General features: G+C 37.8%; 1 protein-coding gene across 1 annotated transcript in view; it reads right to left on the reverse strand.

The window, feature by feature from the left end:
* Positions 1 to 26,957, reverse strand: part of COL21A1 (collagen type XXI alpha 1 chain) — a 115,097-nt gene that overhangs the window by 70,740 nt on the left and 17,400 nt on the right. The window contains exons 2-7 of the mRNA XM_065056128.1: positions 14,837 to 14,956; positions 12,349 to 12,900; positions 6,671 to 6,839; positions 6,319 to 6,535; positions 4,462 to 4,635; positions 1,782 to 1,859 (exon numbers count right to left, since the gene is read on the reverse strand). Coding sequence (XP_064912200.1) covers positions 1,782 to 1,859; positions 4,462 to 4,635; positions 6,319 to 6,535; positions 6,671 to 6,839; positions 12,349 to 12,900; positions 14,837 to 14,924 — 1,278 coding nt within the window. The 5' untranslated portion in view covers positions 14,925 to 14,956. The remainder of the gene's footprint in view (positions 1 to 1,781; positions 1,860 to 4,461; positions 4,636 to 6,318; positions 6,536 to 6,670; positions 6,840 to 12,348; positions 12,901 to 14,836; positions 14,957 to 26,957) is intronic.

Here is a 26,957-nt window from a genome sequence, read left to right on the forward strand (position 1 = left end):
ATCTGTATGGTTTAGCAGCCATCATTAGCTGCATCATGTATGGGAGTTTTCTAATGTGCACCCAGGCACCACAGACTTCATACACAGTGTGTGGAGAGATAGCTTCCCCTGCATTCAATTCTCATCTTAGGCAACCTCCGGAGAAGGTTATTTTTCTCCACAGATCAGACAGGGAACTTAAAAATACTATGCAGCTAGGTATCTCTGGGAAAGGGGATGAATTCAGGCTGTAATTAGTACATACAAGCCCTGCTTAGTTCAGGAGCTCCAACACAACCACACTGACAGAATACAACCACAAAGCACATATTCCTCCAACTTCATTCCTTCCTTGGAGATCATCCAACATTTGTGAAGGAGTCCAGAATTTCATGGGTGAAGTCCACATTTAATTTACAATAACAGCAAGTGAAACTACACTGGCAAAAAGCAATCTTTTTGCTTGGACTTCTTGTCAACTGCAGAGAACACAAAATATGATGGACTTTTTATTGTTTGCTTTCTTTAGGCAATTTTTTTTTCATTTGTCTACTTTTCATATCCTACTTCTATTTTGTAAAGAGCAAAAAGATATGTGGTGCAGTCAAACAGCTAAATACTAAATTTACTTCAGGATTTAAAGTTAACTTTACAATAGTGCTCCTGAACCCATTATTTCTTGGTGCATACAGTCAGACTTCACAACAGCTAATAATCCAGCCACCTGCTCATTCCTTAAATGAAGGCTGTGAGTTTTGAAAAAGCCCTAATGATGGTGTCGATTGCAATAGACACACTGCCCTCAAATAAACAGAAGAAAACCAGATTAGCTGGAGGTCTGTGGAAGTCTGACAAAAAAAGATGTACCTGGATGTTTAAGATTCACAGGTTCTACTGTCAAACTGGTAAAATGGTCCTAATACTAAACCAAATCACAAATGAAGAATATGTGTTTGCACAGTAAGACACTGGTGTCTGATCACCTTTAGTTCAATTTGGTTTAGACATGAAACAAAGGAAGATATTTTGAAGGAAACTGTACGAATAAAACAATCTCTTGCTTATATTTTGAGATAAAAGCTGAATGCTTTTGAAAATCTGGTTCCAACTGCATATAATGAATGGTTTCCAAATCTGTTTGCATGTATTTTACAATTCATTGCAGAATTAACTATAAGCAAGAGGGCAAAGAAAAGGTAAAAGAATACACCTAAGCTTCCTACTTGTGTATGTGAATCACAAAATCATGACGAGGATTTTATGTGTGTCTTATCTATAAAATAATTTATCAAATCTTAGCATAATTTGAGTGAATGGAATATTTAACATAGAAATCACCATAGATACTTCTGATAGTAAAAGGTGACTTAAAAATATAGGTTTGTTGGTTATGTACAAAAGTTTCAGAGATTAAATGACCTGACAAGTAGCAAGAAGTACATCAGGTAAGTTAAAAAGTAATATTGAAAGTATTTTAAACTGCTGTAACCTAGTAGTTTTATGCATTTATAATGTTTGAAATCTTAAATTGTGACAGAAGATTTGGAGATTCTCTTATATTGCTGTCATATTTCCACCATCACATATCTAAACTAAAAAAAACTTTTAAAATATGTTTGTGCAAAAATAAGGCTGAAAACAGAAAAGTTCTGTATCCCTTGGTATTGCAGAGGTAACAAGCATTTGTTCACACCAGCAGAATCAATACAGTATTACTTATTTGAGAATTCATTAAGTCAGCTTTAAACAGTGATTTGTAAAAAATGTCAAGTAGTCCTCAAATGTTCATTTATCATACTCACAAATCCCGGGATCTCACAGACTGTTTCTCGATTATTTTGCTCTGGGTCACAGTAGATTCTCAGTTTTTGTATATCAAACTGTAATTCAAAACATAAAAGACTTTTTTAGATAAAGTGTTAATAGTTTAACATTTAAACTATACTCTTCTTAAGTCATGTCATTCATAAGTTTAAAAAAAAATTGACAAAATATTAAAAAGCAAGAGAAACTGGAAGCTCTGTGTGGCCAGTACAGTTAAAAATCAATTAAAGATGTAGAAACATTTTTAGTCAGGTTACTCATAACGATTAATACATGAAACCAATTAAACACTCTGTAACAGAAGTATTTAGAGAAAAATAATCAATCCAAGATTGTGTTTTCTAAAATAGTAGAAATCGCCACCCCTAATCCTTGGCAATAAATGCAAACACACACAGCAGAAACTACACTGGCTGCCAATACCATCAGGAAAGAAGTTACAACAGCAAAAGGAAAATCAACATTTTCCTTTTTACCTTAACAGTCCTGCAATAATCTACTGCACGTAAGATTAGTAACTTTTGGTGAAGCATCAGAAGGCATCCCTGATGCTTGAAAGAATTTGGTTTAGAATTCAGTTGTATAACATAAAACTTTAAAAAGCAGCCAATAAAAACCTTGGCATCAGGTAGGCAAAAGTTTTTGTGCTGTCACTGTACTCCAGAAAAATGAAATCAATTAAGTCAATTTTTCTAGCATAAGGTACCACGACTGCAAAGAGACAAAAGCCCTGTTGCACTTATCTGAAATCACAGACCATAAGCCAGACTAGCAGGGGAAGAAAGCACAGAAAATAAAGTCTGTTAATACGAAGCCTAGTAATATGTGGTTTCAACTGTAAAATATCTACAATTCACATCACTTAATTATGTGACAAGTTTATCATTGCAATACTGGAAAGCACATCCGCCAATAAGACACTAGTTAAAACACTAGAAAACATTTGAATCAGAGCACAGAAAGAGAATGAAAATTCACCAAAGAATCTCTGAAAATTCTTGTATCATACTTTATATACAACTTTGTATACAACTCCAGCTTTCTTAAAGGATTTCAAAATACCTTTTCATGGAAAGGTGTTATGCAGATTCATTAAAATCTTTCTCTATAATCATAGTTTAAGTAGAAATATCCTGGGAAATTTTGACTGTTAATGATTTGAAGAATGTGTCACAGTCTGAGAAAGTGGAGGAAGGAAATATCTTTTTTAGATTATAGAGATCATCTGGAAATATAAAATCACAACCTGAGGCAGATTTTCTACTTTTCTTTTAGTCCACTACCAGAAGAGGATCTTGGACAATTTGACATTCCTAAAATGTTTTCCTTTTTATTTTAAATAACATGCCTTGCTACTAACATTCTAACTCAGAAACTGTATCACTGGGGGAATCTACAGAAGTCCCGTTTCTGCAGTGACTTAAGAGAAAAAACAAGACACAGAAACAACCACCAAACAACCCTATAATCCTAGAATGCACAAAACTATAAAAATGGGATAATCCTGTATCAACAAATACAGCACACAGAGAATTTATTACAATCCTGAAATCTATGCTTTCCTTGCAATAAGTGCCTGAAGTCCTCTAAGAAATCTGTGGACAAACATTCAGTAGTTTTCACAAAGGGATACTTTAGTGTATGGATGGTGTTACTGCCAGCAATGCTGAGTCATAGACAGAGTGCATCATCCAAGTTTCCGTGTACTCTTTTAGAATTTTATAATAATAGAACTGAAGCCTGGCTACAAATACACAAAATTTGTGAGTAACTGAGTAAAGACATCTGAAGAGAATTAATGAAGACGATGTAACACGCATTCATATATTTTAATAGTAGCAGTAAGGATCATGAGAGTACAAAAGAAGCATAGCTTTCAAAATAACTAAAAATAATGCCTACTTATATAATTTGGTATTTCTTACTATTGCTTCCTCTAATTAGTAACATCTTTTCTAGATCAATGGAAGCAATATTTAGCCAACATCTGGAATGCTGTCAGCATACCAGTCTTCACCACAGATCTATACAGCCTTTGCCTTTACAACCTGAAGTTTTAACCAGCTGTTTTGCTGTCTGCATACAGCTGAGGGCAAAAGGAGCTTAACGTTCCTCAGAATAGAGCACAGTCTCAGTACAGGGTTTTCAGGGTTTTTCTTCCAGCACAGCAGGATCAGTTTGAGTACCAAATATTTGCAGTACAACAGAAATGGAGTTGATACGCTTTGTAATTTCTTGACAGCCAGTTATGAGAAAGACATTTCCTCAAAACCGTTCCCTGCCTCTTGTGCCAGCATAACCCCATATAATGATGGAAGCAAATTATATGCAAGTGTCCAGCACAGAGGAAATTCCCAGCTTTGAGACATTGTTTCCAAAATTCAGACAACCACACTGCATCAAATTCAAGTTTCAGCAAAAACCAATGCCCTTGAAGTCAGTGAGACCAATTCAGCACCCACCACACAGGATCCATCAGTTGTGCTTGTACAATTGTCCTCCAGAAAATTCATGTTCCCCCTTACCTATTAAAATTTTGTATATTAAATTTCAGCCTAGTATAAATTAGAAGAGCAAGTTCAAGAAAACAGAAGGTGCCAATGCAATGTTAACCTACAGTACAACTTCTGAATTACCGTGGGTTTAGCATATGCTTACCTGTACAGTTTCCTCCTTTCCAGAATACTTTCCTATTTGCGTTAGGCCACTGATGTAAATACCTAAAACAGGGTGTAATGGCTTGGTTTCAATTGCTTGATCATCTATATACAATGTTACAAAGTCCTCTGTTACTAGGAGACGGATTTGATGCCATTCTTCATCAAATAATGTCTAAAAAAAGAGAAGAAAACAGAATTGTTTAAGACAAAATATCTTCAATTTAAATAACAATAAAACTTTATTTCAACACTTAAATGACTGTTAATTATTGAGATTATCAATGTTCTAGGTTTTCTCATACAAAAAACTGTTAAACTGTAGAGGCAAAAAAGTATTTGCCAAGTTGAGAGCCAAGTGAGAACAAGGTATTGGGTCATAATTCATCCCTGTTTCAAACTTATTTTATAACTCACATAGATTTTTTTCAGTCTATGATCTTGAACATGCTCAAGCCAGTATTTTTCAAAAATATGAACCTGGAAGCATTTATTTCAGCAGTAGTATTATATCTCAAACACTTCAGATTTTAAATCATGATGAAAACAAATGGGTACTTGAAAGTCTCTCTACTTAATCTCTTATAAAAAAAAAATGAGAAAAGGGCATTACATTGGCAGAAAGAGCCAGAAAATTACAATGAATAAACCAAATATTACCTTAATCATCTCATAAAACATCAGTTTTCTAAAGCTTAAGATCTGGTTTAAACAAATAGCAGAGTTCTGTACGTAACAGAAAACGAGAGACACTTTCAAAGTATTCCTCTGACCTACCTTAGAACTGAAATTCAACACAGGAACAAATGCCTTCTTCTTGAGCCTACCCCTTAATTTCAAAAACAATCTAGCTCTTTAACCTAGCCTAGCCTAGCTGCATCCCTTTAATATACCTAAATTTAATAGAGACCACTACACTGTGTACATAAACTGAAATATACATCTTTCAGTATGTTATACATCTTTGTTACCTTTTTCAGACATAAAGAGAAGTTAATCTTACTTCAATTAATAGTATACACCCATAGATAGCATCTCTGTTTCTATTTTTTCTTTTCTAGATTGGGCTTTTATTTATTTACAATGTCTCTCATTATAAGATAAAATAAAAAACAGATCAGAATATATAATGTTTCTATTTTCCCAAGTAAAGGTGCATCTCTGGGCTGTGTATTCCTGCTACAAATGCAAGAGTGGAGACATTCAATATCCTTCCCTTTGCCTCATCTGCAACTGAGACGATCTTTCTCACAGAGTTGAATATTTCACTGGAAATTAGTGAAAGAAGATTGAATGGGAACCTTCAGATTATACCAGGAAACAATAAAATTGGTTTGCACGAAGAGGAGAATCCCTTCTTCAGAGAGAAAAGTAAGCAACTGAAAGGATTTTTTACTCAACGCAGAACTAAACAAATCCATAATGAACTCTAAGTTTGTAAACTGCTATTTACTCTTCTAGAAAAGAAAGTAACTGCTGTCATCATACCTTTTTGAATAATTTAGACACTTAACAAAAACCCGCTCCAAAAAATTGAATATTTTCATTCACATTTTCTAGTATCCACATCAAAGGCAGAAAATACATGCCATCATATACTAAGCAAAGAGCTGTATGCAGAAAAGTCTCTGTGATCTTCACAACTACCTGCTGGAAACTGCGGAGTAGAAGGAACCTGACACACTGACACTAATTATCACTGTGGACACTCTGGAAACATGGGTGAAGTACAAATCATCTATTTTTAAATACCTAAGCAGCCAAGAATAAGATCACGCATTTTTAAGAAACATAAAGTTGCTAAGGAATAATTTGTACTTAAATGTGTACTCCAGCATGATGTCAAATTAGTCCTTACCTTTACACGAGGTGCAGAAAAAGTAATAACTTGTGTGCCATTCATTAAACTTGTTGTAGTGAATGATAATGTTTTCTCTTCCCCATTAATAGTGACTGCTATTTGTGGTCTCTTATCCAGACTTAGAATTCTCCACAAATCCCACGTCTTCTTTACTTTAAATCTTTGAGTGGAAACAAACACATAGGATGGAGGCAGACCTTCTGGAAACACATTCCTAAATAATGGGGAAGAGGGAACAAAATGACAGTACTTGAACATTCATACAAACCTTAAAACAAGTCTCTCTCACTTTAAACAAATAAACAAAAAATCTTACTAAATTTAGAAGTGTATTTATAAATTTAAATACCTCGTCAGTTCTGACAGGTCAACACGTGAAGTGACTTCATAAGCTTTTGCATTAGTAGTTGGTATTTGAATTCTCTTTTTAACCTTTTTCTTCACACCTAATCCTACAAGAATGTCAAATCCTTTTTCATCTCGAGCTGCCACTGGAATTCTTGTTGGACAAACAGATTCTGCAAAGTAATAAATGCAAGTATAGTTCAAAATTAGATTTAAGACCTTCAAAAAGAAACCTCTCCACTTACCCAATTTTTTGTAGCTGCCTTTCAGAAATAAAAAGAGTTGAGAACTGCCAGTTACAAGAGAAGTGTCATGCAGACTCCTCAGCGACAGGAAGCAAGAATACAGAGATGCCATATTTTACTGCATATTCACATACTATTTTGAATTGAGACTAACTGTAGTTAAAAGGTATTACAATATCTGATCAATAAAAATATTTAAGTTAATTTCTAAAAATGTATGGTCTCAAAATGCTACAAAATTATAGGTGCTAGTTTCCATAACACAATTTGGATTAACCCAGGATCCCTCCCAATTATAAATCAGATTGAAAATGGACAAAGGTAGAATTATCTACAACTTATTTTTCATCTTCTTTTGCTCAAAATGGACTCTGATCTATCTTGTCTGTTACACTGAAGTCTGCTTGAAGCTATTCTCACTGGACAAATATTGTGTGATATATTTTCTGCTGGGACTAAAGTTAGCTGAATGTTATCTGTGTTTAATTCTCTTCACACAAATACAATACTAGGCAGTGGACCTAAGTTATTTAAAACAAAAAAGTGAGATAGCGGAGTGAAATTTAATGATAAAGCCAACATTGTATTAGAGTAGTAAATCAATGAAAAGAAAGCAAACTACTTTTTGTTTTATTAAAGTTATGCTAAACTATTTAGAATAAACACATTTTCATTATTCATTTTCCTTTGTTTCACTAGAAATAATCAGTTAGAAGAGGTTAATAATTAGTCAGAGGAGGTTAGGAACACATCTCAAAGAAGGTGTGGAGGGTTCTCTCATCTTCATCTGGACCAGCTGTGGGCTGGAAAACTCATGTCTCAGTGCCACGGAATTATCAGCTCAAAGGTCTAGACTGGCTTCTCATTATAATATGAGCAATGCTGCACAGTTTCTCTTTCTAGCCCAAGCATAGTCAGAGGCTACCCCTTTCTGGTGGGTGAGGCAGGATATATAAGATCTAAGACAACTCAGCTAAGGGCAGGCACAAACTATATATGGTGGGAAAGGACAATCCATCCTAAGGGGACGTGTCACAGTCAACCTGGGGCAGCAGCAAGAAGCCACATACATTCCCCTTGGTTTTCTTTCCCCACCCACGGCTAAATGTCACCTGACTACCGAATTAAAAACACATTAAATGTTATCTGCCTGGTTCTGTAAGAAAGAATTGCAAAAAGTCCACGACCACATTACAGAAACTAAAATGTCTAACTTTTGAATGCTGGGGAAAAAAAAAAAAAAGTCCAACACAACTTTCCTTTTATTCTTCTCAAAACACAGACAGAGGATTTATGTCAACATACTTTTGATATTAAGTAAGAATAATAACAATAACACTTTCTTCTGCCAGGTTTCTTCACTGTGTAGTGTTATCATGGAAGCATGTTATAAACTCACGTTTCAAATCTGAACTAACAGTCATATTGCCATAAATACATATTGCAGATAGTGATATATACTGACAAGACAATGAACACAAGAATCTCTTATCAGTTACAGTATTGCTACACCACTTGGACACCCACAAGTCTATGGGGCCAGATGGGAGACACCGAAGGGTGCTGAGGGAGCTGGTGGAGGTGATCACTAAGCCACTTCCCATTATCTATCAGCAACCCTGGCTAACTTCCAGTCAACTGGTTGACTGGAAGTTGGCTAATCACAGTATCACAGTATGTTTGGGATTGGAAGGGACCTCAAAAGATCATCTAGTCCAATCCCCCTGCTGGAGCAGGAACACCTAGGTGAGGTCGCACAGGAACATGTCCAGGCGGGTTTTGAATGTCTCCAGGGAAGGAGACTCCACAACCCCCCTGGGCAGCCTGTTCCAGTGCTCTGTCACCCTTACTGAGAAGAAGTTTTTTCTCAAATTTAGGCGGAACCTCTTGTGTTCCAGCTTGATCCCATTACCCCTTGTCCTATCATTGTTTGCCACCGAGAAGAGCCTGGCTCCATCCTCATGGCACTCACCCTTTATATATTTATAAACATTAATGAGGTCCCCCCTTAGTCTCCTCTTCTCCAAACTAAAGAGACCCAGCTCCCTCAGCCTTTCCTCATAAGGGAGGTGCTCCACTCCCTTAATCATCTTCGTTGCCCTACGCTGGACCCTCTCCAGCAGTTCCCTGTCCTTCTTGAACTGAGGGGCCCAGAACTGGACACAATATTCCAGATGTGGTCTCAGCAGGGCAGAGTAGAGGGGAAGGAGGACCTCTCTCGATCTACTAGCCACCCCCCTTCTAATACACCCCAGGATGCCATTGGCCTTCCTGGCCACAAGGGCACAGTGCTAATTTGACGCCCATCTACAAGAAGGGCCAGAAGGAGGATCCAGGGAACTACTGACCTGTCAGTCTGATCTCAGTGCTGGGAAAGGTCATGGCGCAGATCATCCTGAGTTACATCACATGGTACATACAAGAAAAACAAGCGATCAGGCCCAGTCAACGTGGGTTTCTGAGAGGCAGGTCCTGTTCAACCAACCTGATCTCCTTCTATGACAAGGTGATCCACGGAGTAGATGAGGGAAAGGCTGTGGATGTTGTGTACTTAGACTTCAGTAAGGCCTTTGACACTGTATCCCACAGCATTCTCCTGGAGAAGCCGGCAGCTATTGGCCTGGATGGGTATACTCCACGATGGAAAAAGAACTGGCTGGAGGGCCGGGCCCAAAGAGTTGTGGTGAACAGAACCAAATCCAGTCGGCGGCTGGTCATGAGGGGTGTTCCCCAGGGTTCAGTATTGGGGCCAGTTCTGTTTAATCTCTTTATCAATGCTCTGAATGAGGGAATTGAGTGCATCCTCAGTAAATTTGCAGATGACACCAAATTGGGTGGGAGTGTTGATCTGCCAGAGGGTAGGAAGGCCATACAGAGGGATCTGGACTGGCTGGATTGTTGGGCTGAGGCCAGTTGTCTGAGGTTCCACAAGGCCAAGTGCTGGGTCCTGCACTTGGATCACAACAACCCCAGGCAGCACTACAGGCTCAGAGAAGAGTGGCTGGAAAGCTGCCTGGCAGAGAGGGATCTGGGGGGGGTGATTGGCAGCCGGCTCAGTATGAGGCAGCAGTGTGCCCGGGTGGCCAAAAAGGCCAACAGCATCCTGACTTGTAGAAATCTGGTGTAAAATCAAAAATTAAATACAGAAATAGGATTACTTTCTGTGAGGGGGCCATTATTCTGGATCACTGTCAAAGTAACTATTCCAAATCAACACAAAAATTGAGCATCTGTAAAACCATACATTAAGGAAGTATTCCTTATTTCCAATGGCACATTGAAAAGCTACCTAAAAGCACTGCTAGGACAGTAAACCTTTTTTGGGTCTTCTGGATCATCTTCTGTCAAGAGTATTTTGATAAGTATCTGAGCCATTATACAGGATGCAGAAGTCAGTGGCAAAATTAAGAACTATCTTCCAAGGGAAATGGGGTTGTGTTTCCCATCCATAGTATCAGCCACAGCAACTCTCTAGCCTATACTGAAATCTTGTTCCCTTTTAGTGTTTTATATAGTTTTCTGATGCTTTGTTTTTCCTGTCCTGAAGTATGGAATAACTTTTTGATTTTAAAACCCATTATCCAATGCAAAGGAACTTTACTCAGCATCCTCCAGTCATACTTCTCAGGTCTGCATTGAAAATTGTTTTTAAATGCATTCCTGGCACATCATCTTTGTTTCTATATTCTTGCTAGAGAATATTAATAACACAGGAACATTTGAGTTCCAGAATAAGAAACTTTAAATATATGGGGAAGCTTTACATTGTCCTTTCTGGATGACAGGTTCAGCAGGTTTTTTCACCATGCCATACTCTAAAATGAACACTGGAGCTCCCAGAAGGCACATGAGAGTTGTTGATAACGACGCTACTTGCTATATGAACCACCAAACTTCGGCCTCCTTTTTCCAGAAAGGAAATACTACCCCTAAGCTCTTAGATCTATGTTCACATAATAAAGAAGTTAAAAACACCAAAGAATGAAGGCTAGCATTTTTTTAGACATTAAAACAAAGATGATCAAGAGAGAACTCCAGAATTTTCAGGCAGATTCATGTGGCAGATTAGGGACAAATCATTGTTGCTTTGCCCTCATGGAACTTCCTCTCCCAGAGTCCAAGTGAATCTTAACAACATGAATAAAACAATCCACCACTCAGATCTAATATTTCCAGTCTCTGAGTTCACCTGCTAAAGACATTGTGGTTAGAAATGAAGCTGCCAACTGGCTCTGATCGCTCTTTGAGAGAAGCATCTCAATGCTACAGCGAGGGAAGAGCCCAACATCAGAGAGTGGGAGCAAAGGGTCACTTCAAGTACCCTTTTGTAGTCAACATTCACACATTCCTTCTGTAAGAGTCAAATAGAGCAGCTGAATTTTAAAGGATACTAGTTAACTTAATTCTGAAAGCAGAAAATCCATCTTGATGGAATATAATGTCACTACTTCTAAGCTTTATCTAAAGAAAACATCATTATTATTTTGGGAAATTTCTCTCTGCATTAAGTTTTATTAAAGAATTTAGCTTCACTTAGCTGATTTAATTTTTGGACTGACCATCTCACTATATCAGCCACAAGGAATTAAGATTTTTGTAAGTGTATCAAGAAATAAACACTATTAACCTCAAAATAAGTATCATATTTTTTCAATGAAGTTCATACTGAAAGTGAGAGCAAATGAAAACTATTTTGCATTCTTACTAAGTGCAGGAATATGGTCCAAATGAAATATGACTTGGATCAATTATTGGAAATAAAAAAATGTACAAAATAGCACTGATAAATATTCATTGTATAACAGAGTCCTTCTGAGTGTTTTACAAAGTTATCAGAAACCTCAATGTAGTAACATTACTAGCATTCTAAAGCTAAAAAGTCACTTTACAATGTTGGTCTTGGCTAATTCTTCTATAAAATCCTTCTAAAAAAGATCATAACAGCTTGTTACAATTTGGGGCACTTTTGCCAAGAGCCTTTCTTCTGGGTTTTTCAATGCATGCTAGCGGAAGAACTCCTGTCTGTCATGATAGGCTATCTTCTCAACTGTCGAAAAGAAATGCCAGATTGTAGATGTCAGCCACATCTAGGAAAAGGACAAAGCAAGCCCTATGTTCTCGGCACTATGAGAATTCATCACCTACTTTAGGGTTTACAGACTTTATCAATGCAAAAATTTGGGACTTAGGCCAAAATCTTATATACCAAAATCAAACACACACTGTGTTAACACATCATATACTTCCCAAATGTTGTTTAACAGAGAAAATACCATTTTAGGTGGGGCTTCCACAAACAAGATCAAAATGAAAGATCATACTAAAGATCATCAGGTGCCCTAGGTTACATTAATAATACATACTGTTTGTGAAATAAATACACATACGCAACTGTCTTCTGCACACCTTCTAAAATATTTTATGATCTCTAACTTACCTTCACAGAGTTTCTGCTTTATAACTTCTTTAATTCTTGATATTGCAATATAATCTTCAACATAAAATACGTAAGTTGATGAAGGCTTATTGGCAATGGCTTTAAGTTCATCCTCCTCAATTTCTGAGCCAACACCAATAGCAAACAAAGTGATTTTATTTTTCCTTGCTTCTGCTGCTACATCTTTGACTTCATCTTGGGACTTTCCATCAGTGAGAACAACTGCTATTTTTGTTAAAAATCTTGAAGATTTTGCAAAAAGATGGTCATAGGCAAACTGAATAGCTCTTCCTGTTCTTGTATTTCCTCCCAAGTAGTGTATGGATTCCATTTCCCTGATGAGGTTCTCAGTGGACTCATGAGTTCCAAGGGGAATTTCAAGTACAGGGTAATCACTGTACTGGACAACTCCAACTTGAATAAACTTTGGCCCTATGTCAAAATTTCTTGTAATATTGACAAGCCAGCTTTTGATGATTTCAAAGTTTTCTGGGCCAACACTGTAAGAGCCGTCTAAGATAAAAACTAAATCTGCCGGAGCAGTTCTGCAACCTAAAATAAAAAAAAGAAAAATTTTCAACAAACACTTCCACTTTCTTCTTCCATAAGAAACATTTTTCATATCAATTAATGTTTATATTAGAATCTATATTGACAAATACATTCCATTTAAAAAAAGGTCAGCTGAGTTTATCAGAGAAAACAAGATTGTTTCCGTAATCCACACAGATCCAGCTTGGTATCTGAAAACCACACCATTTTCTGGTTTTCACATTATCACCAGAAACAACTATGAAAATTTCTGGAATTTCGTTCCTCAGCTGGCAATTGCACATCATGCAATGAGCAGACAGAAATACATTTTGTTTTTTTTCCATATCTCTGTCTGCACAGATGATAAACATAAAACCTTGGTTTTGTTAGCAAACCAAGCACACTGCAGAGGTGTCTGAATACTCCAGAAGTAATATCCAATCCTTTTACAAATACATTTTAATTGACTTCTGACACTGCTACATGGCACTTACAGAACTAGTTATTATAAAATCCTGAGTCTTGACTGAATGTTGCTGATAGCATAGTGTGATTTCAGTAGAAGAAAAATGCTCAGTGAACAAGCTCCACCTCCAGAGTGTAAGAACACATAAGCATTTAACAAATATAATGTAACTGCATGATGATTTATGTGTGGACTCAGCTCTCCTAGTTGTAGTCACTTATAAATGGAGCTGTTAGACTAAATTGCCAAGTACAGGCCATGCACTGACACAAGCATTTCTATAGGTCAGTCCTATCCCTCTTATATGAACATCCTCAGATGGAGGGAATAACTCCAGAGGAGATAATCACCTTCCTTCAACTGTGAAAGGAGCTTAAATAACCGACAAACAAGGACCCAAGGAGATGGCCAAAACCAGGAGAGATTATTTTGATCCCATGGCACCTGGGCTCATAGGGGTTGCTGGGTGTTTCTGTGCTTTCTGCTTTGTGAAAGGCTGCAGCTCCAGCACAGGAAGGAGAGCTTGGCCTTGCCCTGACATCTGCCTACGGACACATCTGGTCAGGTCAAGATTTCATCTTCCTTGAAAGCACTTGACCATGGTCTGCTGGAGAGATCATTTTGCAATGCAGGTGGTGAAGAGACACTGGGAGAAGGAGCAAGGAGCGAGCAGAGTGTGTCACTCTGTAGTCAGGGATATCAATCACACAGTAATTTCAGTCAGAAGGGACTTCGGACCTGATGAAGGGACATTGGACCCTGCTGAAAGCAGGCCCAGCTTAGAGCAGGTGGACTGAAAAAAATGTATGTCTTTCTAGAGACCAAAAGGAATTTTATGGAGTATGTTGTACAATACTGAAAATTGCTGTATTAAGAGCAGAACTGGAGAAAAAAGACCTACTCTGAAAGTAACACTGTGGCCAGAGGAAAGTTTTCCACAGTCTTTTTTTCCAGTCACTTTGTCTTTCAAAAAGCTACCTTGCTTCAACTTTTTCTTTTCCATAAACTAGATTTAGAGTATATAACTTGGTTTGGTGGGGTCTGAGATGCTAACTTTGAAGAATATGCAAGAAGGTCTGTCCCAAAGCTGAGGTTTATCTCAGCTTCCCCTCACAGAAGCTTTATTTTTGTTATTTAGTTTCTCACATAACACTTAACACATAACATTTAAAAGAGGACTCCTGAAGAAATGAAAATATAAATACTCAAGACACATGTTTATATCAAGACTGGAACTTTACAGTTCCATCTACCTCCTTGGGCATTTCCAGGACAAAAGAAAAAAAAAAAAGAAATAAAGATATTCCCTTCCTAAAGGAGAAATATTTAAATTACTTACCCTATATTACAGTATTTTCACCAAGAAAATTACAATGGAAAAAAATCACCATCAACAGAAGTGTGCATGTGAATCTGAAAATGATTACTATAAATTCAAGGCATGCTTTGAAGTTGCCCTTATCTGAAATATAAAAACTTATGACTTACTTGCTCTTGTTTCCCCATCTTCAGCTGAGATGTAATCATGAAGTAATAGACTTAAAAGCATCTGAAAAAATGTTCTGATCTGTGCCATGTGTATTGTATTTTCAAAGTCTTCAGATTAAACTAGATGGGGAAGAAATGAAAAGAAAGTATAGTGTCATTATATTACAAAACAAATCCAAATTGATGTGTTTTAAAACCTATACATGAGGAACAGCTTTGAAATCGAATCTGCAAGCCCAAATGTAAGGCCAGCCTGCAATGCACCACAGACCCCAAAAATGTCAGTCAGGCACGTAAGCCCAAAGTTGAGATTCTAAACTCAACAACACTCACCAGCTTTTCTGTGGAAGCTCCGTTTTCACCAAGGCGTATTTATATACTTTACTTGCCACATACACACGCAAGTAGGTTGTGTTCCTAGTCCCAGTCACACTCGTCCAACCACCATCCCACTCTGCAGCCATTATCCAAAGACTTCACAGCTGGTGCTCCAAAATACAGCAAGTGTTTGTGTCAGGTACTGGTGTGGACACGGTACTTCAGTCTCAACCTGCATACCTGGCTACTTCAGGGACCCTGGGACACGTCTCCTCCTCTGTGCTGGGCTGAGACCACCACCACGAGTCTAGGTCTCAGTGAGCCCCAGCCCCCTCCCAGCATAGCCAAGCCCACTGTGTACTGTAACATCAAAGGTTATATCAATTATATTCACCACTTTTTTTTTTCCTGTTTCTATCTCCTTTGTTACCATGGTCTTGGGATTATATCCCTAAGAGGGTCCCAAAGCAAAGATGCAACTTTGGTTTCATGTTGCTGCCATAACTACTATTTAACAAATTTAAAATCATAGAATATATCAAGTCAGAAAGGAACCATACTTAAATTAAGTCATAACAATTACTTCTATTAAATACAAAAAAATAGAATCATAACAGGAAAAGATACATTTTTGGAGTATTGTATTAAAGATCCATTCATTTCAAGAATATAAGTATAATGAATACCTTTTGTATTCTGTTTTCTCATCCTCCAATGCAAAATGCAATTTTTCTAACTCCATGTTATCCTCCACTATAAAACAGGAACACCCTAACAGGGAAAGGGAGGATTAACTGCTGGTGTAAGTGCATGCACCGGTAACTGAATACTGGCACAGGTTGTCCAGAGAGGTTGTGGGGTCTCCATCCTTGGGGATATTCAAGCTCTCTGGACATGGTCCTGGGCAACCAGCTCTAGGGGCTGGACTAGATGACCTCCAGAAGTCTATTTCAATCTCAGTCATTATGTGATCCTGTGATTTCTATTAAACTATGAGGTGGCACTTGTTCATTTAAGCATAGATTTGGTTCATCAAATGTCATTAATATAACAGAGGACAGAATTTTAGAATACTTTACATCTATCTTTGTACATCGTAAAAGAAACTTTTTTCCCTGTTATTTGGTTTGCATTCAGAAGAACATTGTGCTCAGTAATTGACCAACCAACTTACTGCTTTCAGATTTTCCCATATTCATTGGAAAATCTCTAAACCATGAAAAAGAAAATCTAAGTTCAGGACAAATTTTCACTAACAGTTCAGGGCCAATTCATTGCATTACCTTTCAGTTTCACTCATTTAAGTATTTTACATCTGGCTAGAAGACGAAATATTACTCTTTTCTCTCCAAGTGTTGCTTTGTCAGTCATGTTAGTCTTTCTCTGTTACACGCTAGTTTATCACTAATATTCTTGCTGCTTTTTTCAGCCCATTTCCTAGAATTCAAATGCCTTCCTTGAATAAGGCCAAGACTCCTTCCCTTTTCATATCTTTTTCTTTTAGACATAAACCTTCACTTAAGCCCACTCCAAAAGGATCTACACGCTCACTGAAAAGGTCAAATATAAGTGAAAATATTTAATATACTACAAAATTAAAAGTCAGTATATCGGGAAGGGGATGAAAGCTGTGTGTATTTGTGCTTTTTATATTGCTGATCTTTAATTTTGAACTCTTTGGGGGGCAAGGTGTCCACCACATTCCCAGCAATAAGCTACTGGCAGGTGTTATGAAACTTCTGTACCGCTGGAAAATACTATTCCCCAAAAACACGCCAAAACAAAATTCAGCATGCCTATTGCATGTGCTGCTTAGAAGACGAGAAAAGTAAATGGAGATAACTAACCATTTTATTTTCCAAGACTAGTCAAGGGAGTAAGCTGAATATAATCCCATTTAATCACTACAATATACTGAGCAGCCACCCAGCAGACAGTGAGCTGTTATCTGCACCAAAATTCTGCAGTGGCTAAACACAGACCTTTCTCTCTAAAGACGCCTATACCTGACATGATGTTTTTAGGAAAATAATATGGGGAAAAGGGATTACAAAGGTGTGGGAGCAAGACAGTAACAAGGTGTAAGGTAGTAATTTCAATGTCAGATTCATTTCTGGTATATTCATGATTCGTATTTCTCAGATAGAAGATGAGTCACCAAATCAGCAAGCCGATTTACTTTGGCTTTTCAGTCAGCTGCTTTGTTTTCTCCACTGCTTCTAGAGCACTCATTCCATTAAGACAAAAAAATAATTATATTCTCAAATGACCTCAAGGAATGCACAAAAATAAATTTCCATGAAATGTTACTCCTACCTAATATAATCCCCCAAAATCAATAATGCAAAAACATAATTATTATGTTATTAAATATCACTTTTGGATTACAACTAATTGCAAGGTAACACCAGACTTGGCTATTCATATTGCCTTGTGTCAGAATGGGTAAGAAACCAGATGAAGCACTTTGGGGTCTGTGGGATAGGACATAAGATGCACTGTTCCACTGATGCTACAAATACTGGTATGTCAATTTCATTTAAGTACATTTAGTGGCAATTTCTTGTCCCAGCTATTTGAAAAAAGGGTATGTTTAAACTATTAAATTAAGTGTATAAGTAACAGGCATGTAATACATACGAAAATTTTACCATAGTAGAAGTGGGCAGTTTACATTGATTATTTAAGACTTGATGCGTTGTAAGATTCATCATTTTAAAACCACTTTCAGCCTTTTCTGTGGCAAGTGTTTACTGAAGGGTAAAATACATCTTTCATGAAGCCAAACTGAGTGATACCAAAGAACATATGAAAATATATCTCTGTGGGAATTTGAACAGCATGTAACCATAGAAGGACAACTGAACTCTTTGAAAATATCAGAAAAATATAAACCTAAAACTGAAAAGAAAAAAAAAGACAGACTACCATGCAGAGATCTAATATATACCAAAACTACAGTCCTGGCCCAAACAAATTCCAAAATCCTATAGACCTCTTCCACCAACAAGCCCAAAGGAAAAAGGTCCAAAAAACTGATAAGGAATAGTTGTGAAAAAGCTTGTTGAGGATAATAACACAACTGTACGTTAAATAATTTTTGATGTTCGTCATCTCTGTGGTGTATAAATGGTTATTTACATAAAATCTATAGACTTTATGCAAAAGGAAAATAAAAAAGCAACTTAGTGACTTCACTGCCTCAGTCTTCACTAAAAGGAGTACAGGGACTGCTACCATTGATATTGCATCTTTTTTTTTTTTTTTTTGCAAAATAAAAAAAGCACACTAAATCTACAAAATTATTTTAACAACACACTCCCTGCAGCACAAAACTTGTATGTGCTCCATGCCATATGCGCAGGCACTTCAGGTCAGGCAGGGACACAGGGATGCTGCTCCTGGCATGGCTCTCCTTGCACCAGCCCCTGCAGAAGCCATTAGTGCCTGCCCTAAACTGCACCGGCCCTTTCATCTCTGCTCATCTTTCCACAAACGTTTACCCTATGGTACCATCAGAGATGGAAAGCAGGATGTGAATACAGCATTTACTGGCTGTCCTGGAGCACAGGGAGTGTCAGGGAGCCTGGTTTAGGAGCAGAGGGGAAAGGTCATTTCAAAACCACTGCCAGTTAGGGGTGTTATAGGGGAACCAGAAGTAAGGAAAGGAAAATTCATGGGGATATGCTGTGGTGTGTTCCATGGACACACCCAGCAGAAATGTGCTGTCCTCTGAATGTTTCAGTTCTGTGTTGTTCTATCATTCTTTTGCATTTATCATTCACGCATATATTTTAAATAACAGGCAAAAATTAATGGCACACCCCTCATATGACCCCACTGGTCAGCTCTCATCAAGTTGTCTTAAAACTCTGTGAAACAGGAGTCACAAAAGCATAGAACAAGAAAGAAGAAACGTTTGCAAGTTCCCCCTGAGCCCAGCCTCACTCACCCAAACTGCTGCTCACCGCGCAGCCCTAGCCTCGCATAAGGGGCATATCCAAACTCGGTCTCGCTCCACCAGTAAAAGAAATAATACTGGGAAAACCCTCACAAGCCATCAGGCATCAGCGTGGGAAAGCTCAGGATGGAATTACAGGGCAGGCATCATACGTGTCACTTCTCACAGGGAAGAATTTCCATTCTTCACTAGTGAATGCTACAGCAGCTTTCAGTGCCCATCATTAAACTTGAAAAACATTAAAGCAACGAAACTATCACACCATTCTTTTGGTGAAACCCATGCTCCCACTTATACTTCTTAAAAAAAAATCAGTAAAATAATTGTTAAAATAGGCCTATCTCATTTGCAGAACCAAATTGTGTTCTCTCAACAGACGAATTTTTTCCATGAGTTTGTGAAAGTCCTTCTGTATTTCATTTACAATAAAGCCTGAAAACTACAAGATACTCAATGTGGGAACTTCATTATAAGTATAAAGCCAAATAACTATTTAGTAGTCCAAAATGCACTTGGTTATTAATAGAAACCAAAATTAAAAGGATAAACCCAAGAATTAAGCAATCAAAGAGGATTCCAGGAATTATCCAGTGTTCAATTTATTTGAAAGAAAATAATAATATAGCACTGCACTTTTAACAGTGAAAAGAGATGCCAAACCAACAACTACAGAGACCAAACTTTTGTGTCTTTTTGACACAGCAATTATAGCACAGGCAACAGAAGTGTACTTGAAATTACTTACAGAAAATACTTGCCCAAGTGCCTTATTGCTATCATGGAGAGGCCACTATTAACATTGGCCCAGGACCTCTCCACTGACATTGCCAAAAGACAAAATTCATCACTACTGATCACGTCCCTTCTATCTCCAGGTTTTTTAAGAGAAACAGAGAAAGTTGTCTCAATGGTGGTCCATAGAAGTGCCCACTGCCTTCTTCACTGCCCCTGAGAGCTCAGCCAGCTGCTATGAGAAGTCAGGGTCCTCATACCAAACTGCTGCTGGAGCTGTAGGAGCTGGGTCAGGGAGTGCAGGGAAGAGCTAAGGGACAGTCAGCCTGTCCCCACACTGCACAGGCAGAGAGACATGGGATTCACACTTGCTCCTTATTTCCTCTGCATCTGCAAACAGTAGCCAGGACTTAATGATTCTTACTGGACCCTTCCAACTCAAGATGTTCTATGATTCTATGATATTATTTCTGTGGAAAAATAACTTAAATAAAAATATTTCAATTAAAACTTTTAGCCCCTGTCTTTTTCCAAATTATTTGTTTAGTTTGTGGTTTTATCAAATGTAAGTAGGGAAACGTACTTATCAAACTGCTTTCCCACCTCTCAGTTATACCAAACCACTTTTAGTATACATATGTTCATGGAAGAGAAATCCACACAGGGTTACTGAACAAATGCACAGACATTGCATCAAGCTCAAATAATGGGTTGCTGACTGAGAGAGTATTAATGGAGAAACAGCATGTGTTACCGTATTTTTCAAGGCATGTCCCATGGTTATTTATTTTTTCCACCTTAAATGAGAAAGTGCACACTGCACTCAGAGGGTTTGTAACTCTGGCATGCACAGGGTGGTGGGAGCAAGCCTTTGGCTATCTCCCAACTCCACAAATCAGATTAAAGACACAAAGGCCTATCAGATACTAACTGAGACAGGATACTGGGTTGGGTGGACCTTTAGTGTGACTCATTATGGCCATTCTTCTGTTCTTCACTATATGCTTTTTATCTTGTATTTTTTACATGACACTTTGATAGCAAAAGGGATGTTTAGAGAGAGTGGAAACAGTTCCCTGGGGCAAAATGGTCTACCTTGCACAGAGGGACCCCAAACAGCTCTGAGCCCCTCAAATAAGGAGTTATAGAGTACACCAGATATTTCTGAATATCTTTGGGAGTAAATGAAAGGTAAAAACCATAGCAGTGCAACTAAACATTGGGCCCTTGAACCATGGCCCACAGGGCAGTAGTATAAGAACCTGTTCTCCATGAAAGCCGTTAGCAGAGTATCATTTCTATCTTCACTAAAGGCAGAAAAAGAAGAGGGTACAACAAAGATGTCTGCATCAGCTCATGCCCCGTGATAAATTACAGTCTCCCCAATACACATTCAGTTTTTGTAATGTGTAGGAGAAAAACTCAATGAGGTTTGCATATTGGTAACATACTGACTCACCTTCATGCTGTGTCATTTTAGGCAGCTTAAACCAATTGGACAGTTTTTGCAACATCTTTCTTGCTTTCTTCTGTGTGCTGCAGTTTTGCTGTGCAGCAACATTTACACAAATAGGGTCACTGAGCACCTTTGACCAGGAAGGAAATTGAACTCAGGTTCCCTACACAGTGGACATGTGGTACAGCCACTACTGACACCAACAGACACTACTCAATTTTTTATTTAATTCAAGGCTGCCAGTGTATTAGACATGTCAAAGGCATCATGCAACCTCCAGAACATCTTTGCTATGTAGATGTGCACAGAGATTCAAATGATAGCATCTTCTGTATGCATGTACGGAAGATGAATTTCTCATCCAGCCTAAGTCTTCAGTAGGAAATTTAGGTGCCTAAGCACAGAATCATAGAACCATTTCAGCTGGAAGAGACCCTCAGGATCATCAAGTCCAACCATAACCTAACCTAACTCTAGCACCAACCATGCCCCTAAGAACCTCATCTAAAGGCCTTTTAAACAGCTCCAGGGATGGTGACTCCACCACTTCCCTAGGCAGCCTGTTCCAATGCCCAACAACCCTTTCCATGAAGAAATTTTTTCCTAATATCCAGTCTAAACCTCCACTGGTACAACTTGAGGCCATTTCCTCTTGTCCTATCACTTCCTGATTGGGAGACCAACACCCTCCATGCTACCACCTCCTTTCAGGTAGTTGTAGACAGCGATAAGGTCTCCCCTCAGCCTCCTTTTCTCCAGGCTAAACAGCCCCAGTTCCCTCAGCTGCTCCTCACAAGACGTGTGCTTCAGGCCCCTCAGCAGCTTCATTGCCTCCTCTGCACTCTCTCTAGTACCTCCATGTCCTTCTTATGATGAGGGGCCCAAAACTAAACACAGTATTCAAGGTGGGGCCTCACCAGTGCTGAGTACAGTGGCACAATCACTTCTTTATTCCTGCTGGCCATGCTATTCCTGATACAAGCCAGGACGCTGTTGGCCTATTTGGTCACCTGGGCACACTGCTGGCTCATATTCAGCCGTCTGTCAATCAACACTCCCAGATTCTTTTCTGCATGTTAGGCAGTATTTCCACTGTGCATTCAAGACGCCTAAAAGCAGCACCTTCTATATCTCAAAAGGCAGTTTACTGATGTACTTTCCATATGCAGCTTTCCGGCATCTAAGTATATCACTTTACTCTTCCCAGGAATACCCTCTGAAGAAACTTTCCATTTAGAGCAATTTGGAACCTTCCAAAATCAAAAATATTTGCTTTTTCACTGCAGTTTTGTCACTATCCAAACTTGGGAGTGGAGAGGGAAAGAAAGGGAGATTTCCTTCCTCTGAAAACCCTGGCTTCTCTGCTGCATGAAGATTTCTTGCTGAAGAACTACACTAAAGAAATACACTGAAAGTAGAAGTTCCTTCCTTCACTATTTCCCATTGCCAGTTACTGCCTCTGAAAGAAGCCAGGAAGGCTATGATTTCAACCTTCTCCAGCATCCCGAGAAAATAACAAGACTAAAGGTTACATATATTATGGCGCCTTCCAAGTATAAATTAACACTTCTCTCATATTACATCACTGTATAAACATCTCTTAATTCAACTAGAGATTGTTAAGTTTGGCTTACAAAAGAACAAATACTAAAACATTACAACAATAATGACTGAAAGGACATAAATGAGATTCTTTGCATTTCCAAAAGTTATGCAATACTACAGAAACCGTACAGCAAGTGAAAAATCAACCCTGAAAAATCCAGATTTATATGCACTAAATAATGTGGAAAAGTAATGCAATATTGCATCACCTTCTTTTTATATTTGTTCTGTTTTCAAAATTAATGTATTTTACAAATAAAATGTTAGGGCAATTTACATTTTAGTATTTATTCCTAAATCTACCTTATACTACCAGTCCTCAGCATTCAAAAAGTCTATGAGGTTACTCTAAGTCAGTTACTTTTAACAAGTAATACATCTGAATCTGTATTTATTTTCACTTGGATTTCAGTCCCATTCTGCTTCCATGTTTTCCACATATTGTTCCTCTTCATTTATTTTTCTTGGTGGGCACAATTGGTGAGGTTATTATATTGCAAACATTTAAAAGAGTAATAGCATTTCCTCAGAAGGATGAGGCTGTGAAGACATTAATTTAGGCTCAGTTTACACATACATATATGTACATAAATGCACGATTGTATATAAATAGATTAAATCTCCTACAGTGATGAGTACATTAGTATTCCCCATACCATTTATTTCTGTTGCTATGTTGCAATGAACTGTCTTGGCATCATCACCAGTGTAATTACATTCACACCAGGAGTGTTCTACAACATTAAATATATGATTACAGAGTGGTTAAGATGAGCTTTTATTAAGAGGAGTCAAGAAAGAAACTTACGTGTTTAAGTTACACATGTGTGAGATCTCTGTATTTTTTTTTGTTTTTACTAGTTAGTACTAGTACAACAAGAATGAAAAGTAGTTGTAAAATGGTTCTGTTCTGGCTAAGCAATATCTGTCCTTAGTCTATACAAGAATACATGGCTATGCAAAGTACAGAGTACAGAGTTCAAGATACTGTATTTCCTAACCCTGAAATCAGGCAGAAGGCATTGCTTGAACTACCTTAAAAAAAAAAAGCTACTGGCACTTTTGCTTGGGCTCTCCCTCCCATTCCTATCATCTTTGCTCTCTTTCTTTTTACAACAACAGGTAGGCTTTTAGACTGACAGCCAGACTAGAGAGCAGAGATCTCTAGCCAGTGCTGGAGAAACACATGAAAGAAGCGAGGAGAGATGCGGGCAAAGGCCTGTTGCAGCTGAGTCAGTGAGTATACCTTGTTCACAGCTGCAGTAATGGGAGCTGTGTGGTATCAGCAGCAAAACGACCTGGGGTAGCAGACGGTGAATGTCCAAGTGTTGCAGGAAGTGAATGAATTTTTGAGACCTCAGAGAAACAGCAGCATCACCTGTCTCTGCATATACATCTGTGGTCCCTCAAGTACACACCAGCGTGCTCTGTTCCTGCTGCTCAAATGTTATGTGGGGTTTCTCCCCCAAAGTTCAGTAAAGGCACTAAGTACACCAAGTTTACGTTTGAGTTTTCATTCCTTTGTGCCACAGCCACTATTTTAATCTCTCATTAAAAATGGTTAACTTAACAGACAAAAGAGTATTGCACAAACTACTGACAAAGCAACTCACTTCAATCTTCACTCCAAAATACATTTTAGGGATAGACAAGGAAAAAAAATGGACTGGTAGTTTAAATGAAACTATTCTGCAACATAATCACAATTTCCACTATTAGAGGTGTTCAATAATGTAAACCAATAAAGTAAACCACAGGAATTAGTACATTATACGATTACACTCCACATCTATAGCTTTGATATATATACAACAGAAAGTGTTATTAACATTATATAAAGAAGCAGAGAGGATTAAAGAAATTATCATATTTTTGTCAAATTTCTGAAAGAAGGCTTTGTATCAACTGTACAAAGGCTTTATACCAACTTTAATTATGTACCTCGAAGACCAAAGTAAGCAGCTGACATGTATTACAATCCAAGCAAAAAGATACATATTTCTGAAAGCAAAAATCTTCTTAAGTGGGATGGGTTGTTTATTTTCCCCATGATTCAGTAAAGCACAGCAAACCCACAGGCTCCTCCAGTCTACAGCAGAGAAAGTTTGTATTCATGCTCCAGCATCTGAAGTCACAGAAGACTTGTATTTTTAAATCCAATTTATTCTGGCACTTTGCACTTTGTTGGATTAATTCCCATTCCAAGAGAATCCTGTGCCAGGTGCTGGCAATTAGTTATTATGGGTTAAAGAAAAAGGAGGTTTACCACAGCACTTGAGTTGCTTCACTGATACACGACGGATTGGAAAATAATATAGGATGGGCAACTTACGTAAGCAACCGCAGTTGGCGGCTCCACGTTCTGGCTGCAACAAATGAATCTGAGGTCTCCCTGGAAACCATTATTTCATCCCGTCTGTGAAAAGCCCATGCTGTTATTTCCCTCTTTATCAAGCAACTTGAGATTCCACAGAATTTTCCTTCCTTGGATGGACCCAAGGAAAACAAAACAGCTAATCAATAGGATAAAATCTGACGCTCCAGTTCTACACTTGAAATTGAGCTAGCATACAGCTAACAGGATGCTGCAGAAGAAACATCTGCACCCACTCCTACAGGAAATCGCATTTTGAGTGTGCATATGTATCTGTGTTACCAAACAGGGAAAGAGAAAACAATACAAATGAATACCTGGAGCAATAATTTGGGAGACCATTTTGTCTGAGCTAAGGAATGTAGAGTTCAATTTTTGGTAAACAGAAGGAAAACAGTCATTGGGGAACATAATGCAATAACTGGAAATTATATATAACAACTACATATAATTATACATAACTATATATAATTTAGCAATGAAACTACTACAGAAATTGGCTCAAGTCTGAGAGCAAGGTACAACAATCTCTAACAATGAATGTTAACAGAAAAAGGTGTAAAGGTAATATAAAAACTGAACCAATCCAAGTAAGCACTTCTAATGCAATTTAAATACTACGTTAAGATCATGCCTAGCTGACAGGAGATACACAGAATTGCTCATTGATTACTAGCAAATTCAGCTAGGTCCTGATATGTCAGATACACATTTCTGCCAATAATTCCTCACTCACATCCCCCAACATTTCTTTTCTTTCAATTTTTAATTTTTTTCTCCACTTTGGTAAAAGAGAGGGTAGGGTTGGCTTAGTTAAGATGTTATTTGCAATGTGATGACTGTAACATTTGTTGTGAAAACAAAAGAAAAGCAGTAAGAAATACACAACAGGTGATTTAAAATAAGTTTGCTATGTGAAGGAAAGAATAAGTCTATGGGTTCTGTTTGCCTCCTGCAAGTAAGGGCCAGCATCAGAAATAAAAGCTATATTTTCTGTCTTCCTATCTTTTTCTTCTGTTCATTTGTCTTGTTTATCCCTCAAAATGGATTCCAGCACAACAGATCAAAACCATCAGTGTTACTCATTGTCTTTTTCCACAAATAAATGTTATTCTCACTGTTAAAGTACTGACAAATGCTGGAGGGGATGAGAATGATCACACAGAGCCCTGCTTTAGTCCTTTCTAATTCTTTAACTGTCCTCCCTCTTTTCCCCTTATTTCCAAAAACATTCTATAAAAGGTAAAACAGACTAATCTAAAAAAAAAAAAAAATAGTAAAAAACAAGAAAAGGAATCCACAGCCATTGGAAAAGCTGGTTAAAGTCTCTATTTAAGCTTCAAAACTTGATTTTATTGTTTTACACTATAGAAAGAATGGATGTTTATTCCATTTAACTTTGTACAACAGCCTTTAGACTACATATAAAGGTATCATGAAGTAGACTGGCATTTAAAACATTTGATTATATGTTAGCATTCTGACAGTGACATATAAACTCACTGACATCAAACAAAGAAGAACCATATGAGATAAACAAGCAGAAAAGAATTTTAGGTTTTCCAAGTCTGTGTTTTCAAATTATAGGGTTTTTTTACTTAGTCTTGTTCTTGCTGAAAATATTGACAAGTCATTCAAAGGAGGTTGTGATCACTGAAAGAATGGAAATAGAAAT

This window comes from Columba livia, chromosome 3 (genome assembly GCF_036013475.1).
Source record: "Columba livia isolate bColLiv1 breed racing homer chromosome 3, bColLiv1.pat.W.v2, whole genome shotgun sequence".
Lineage (NCBI taxonomy): Eukaryota > Metazoa > Chordata > Aves > Columbiformes > Columbidae > Columba > Columba livia.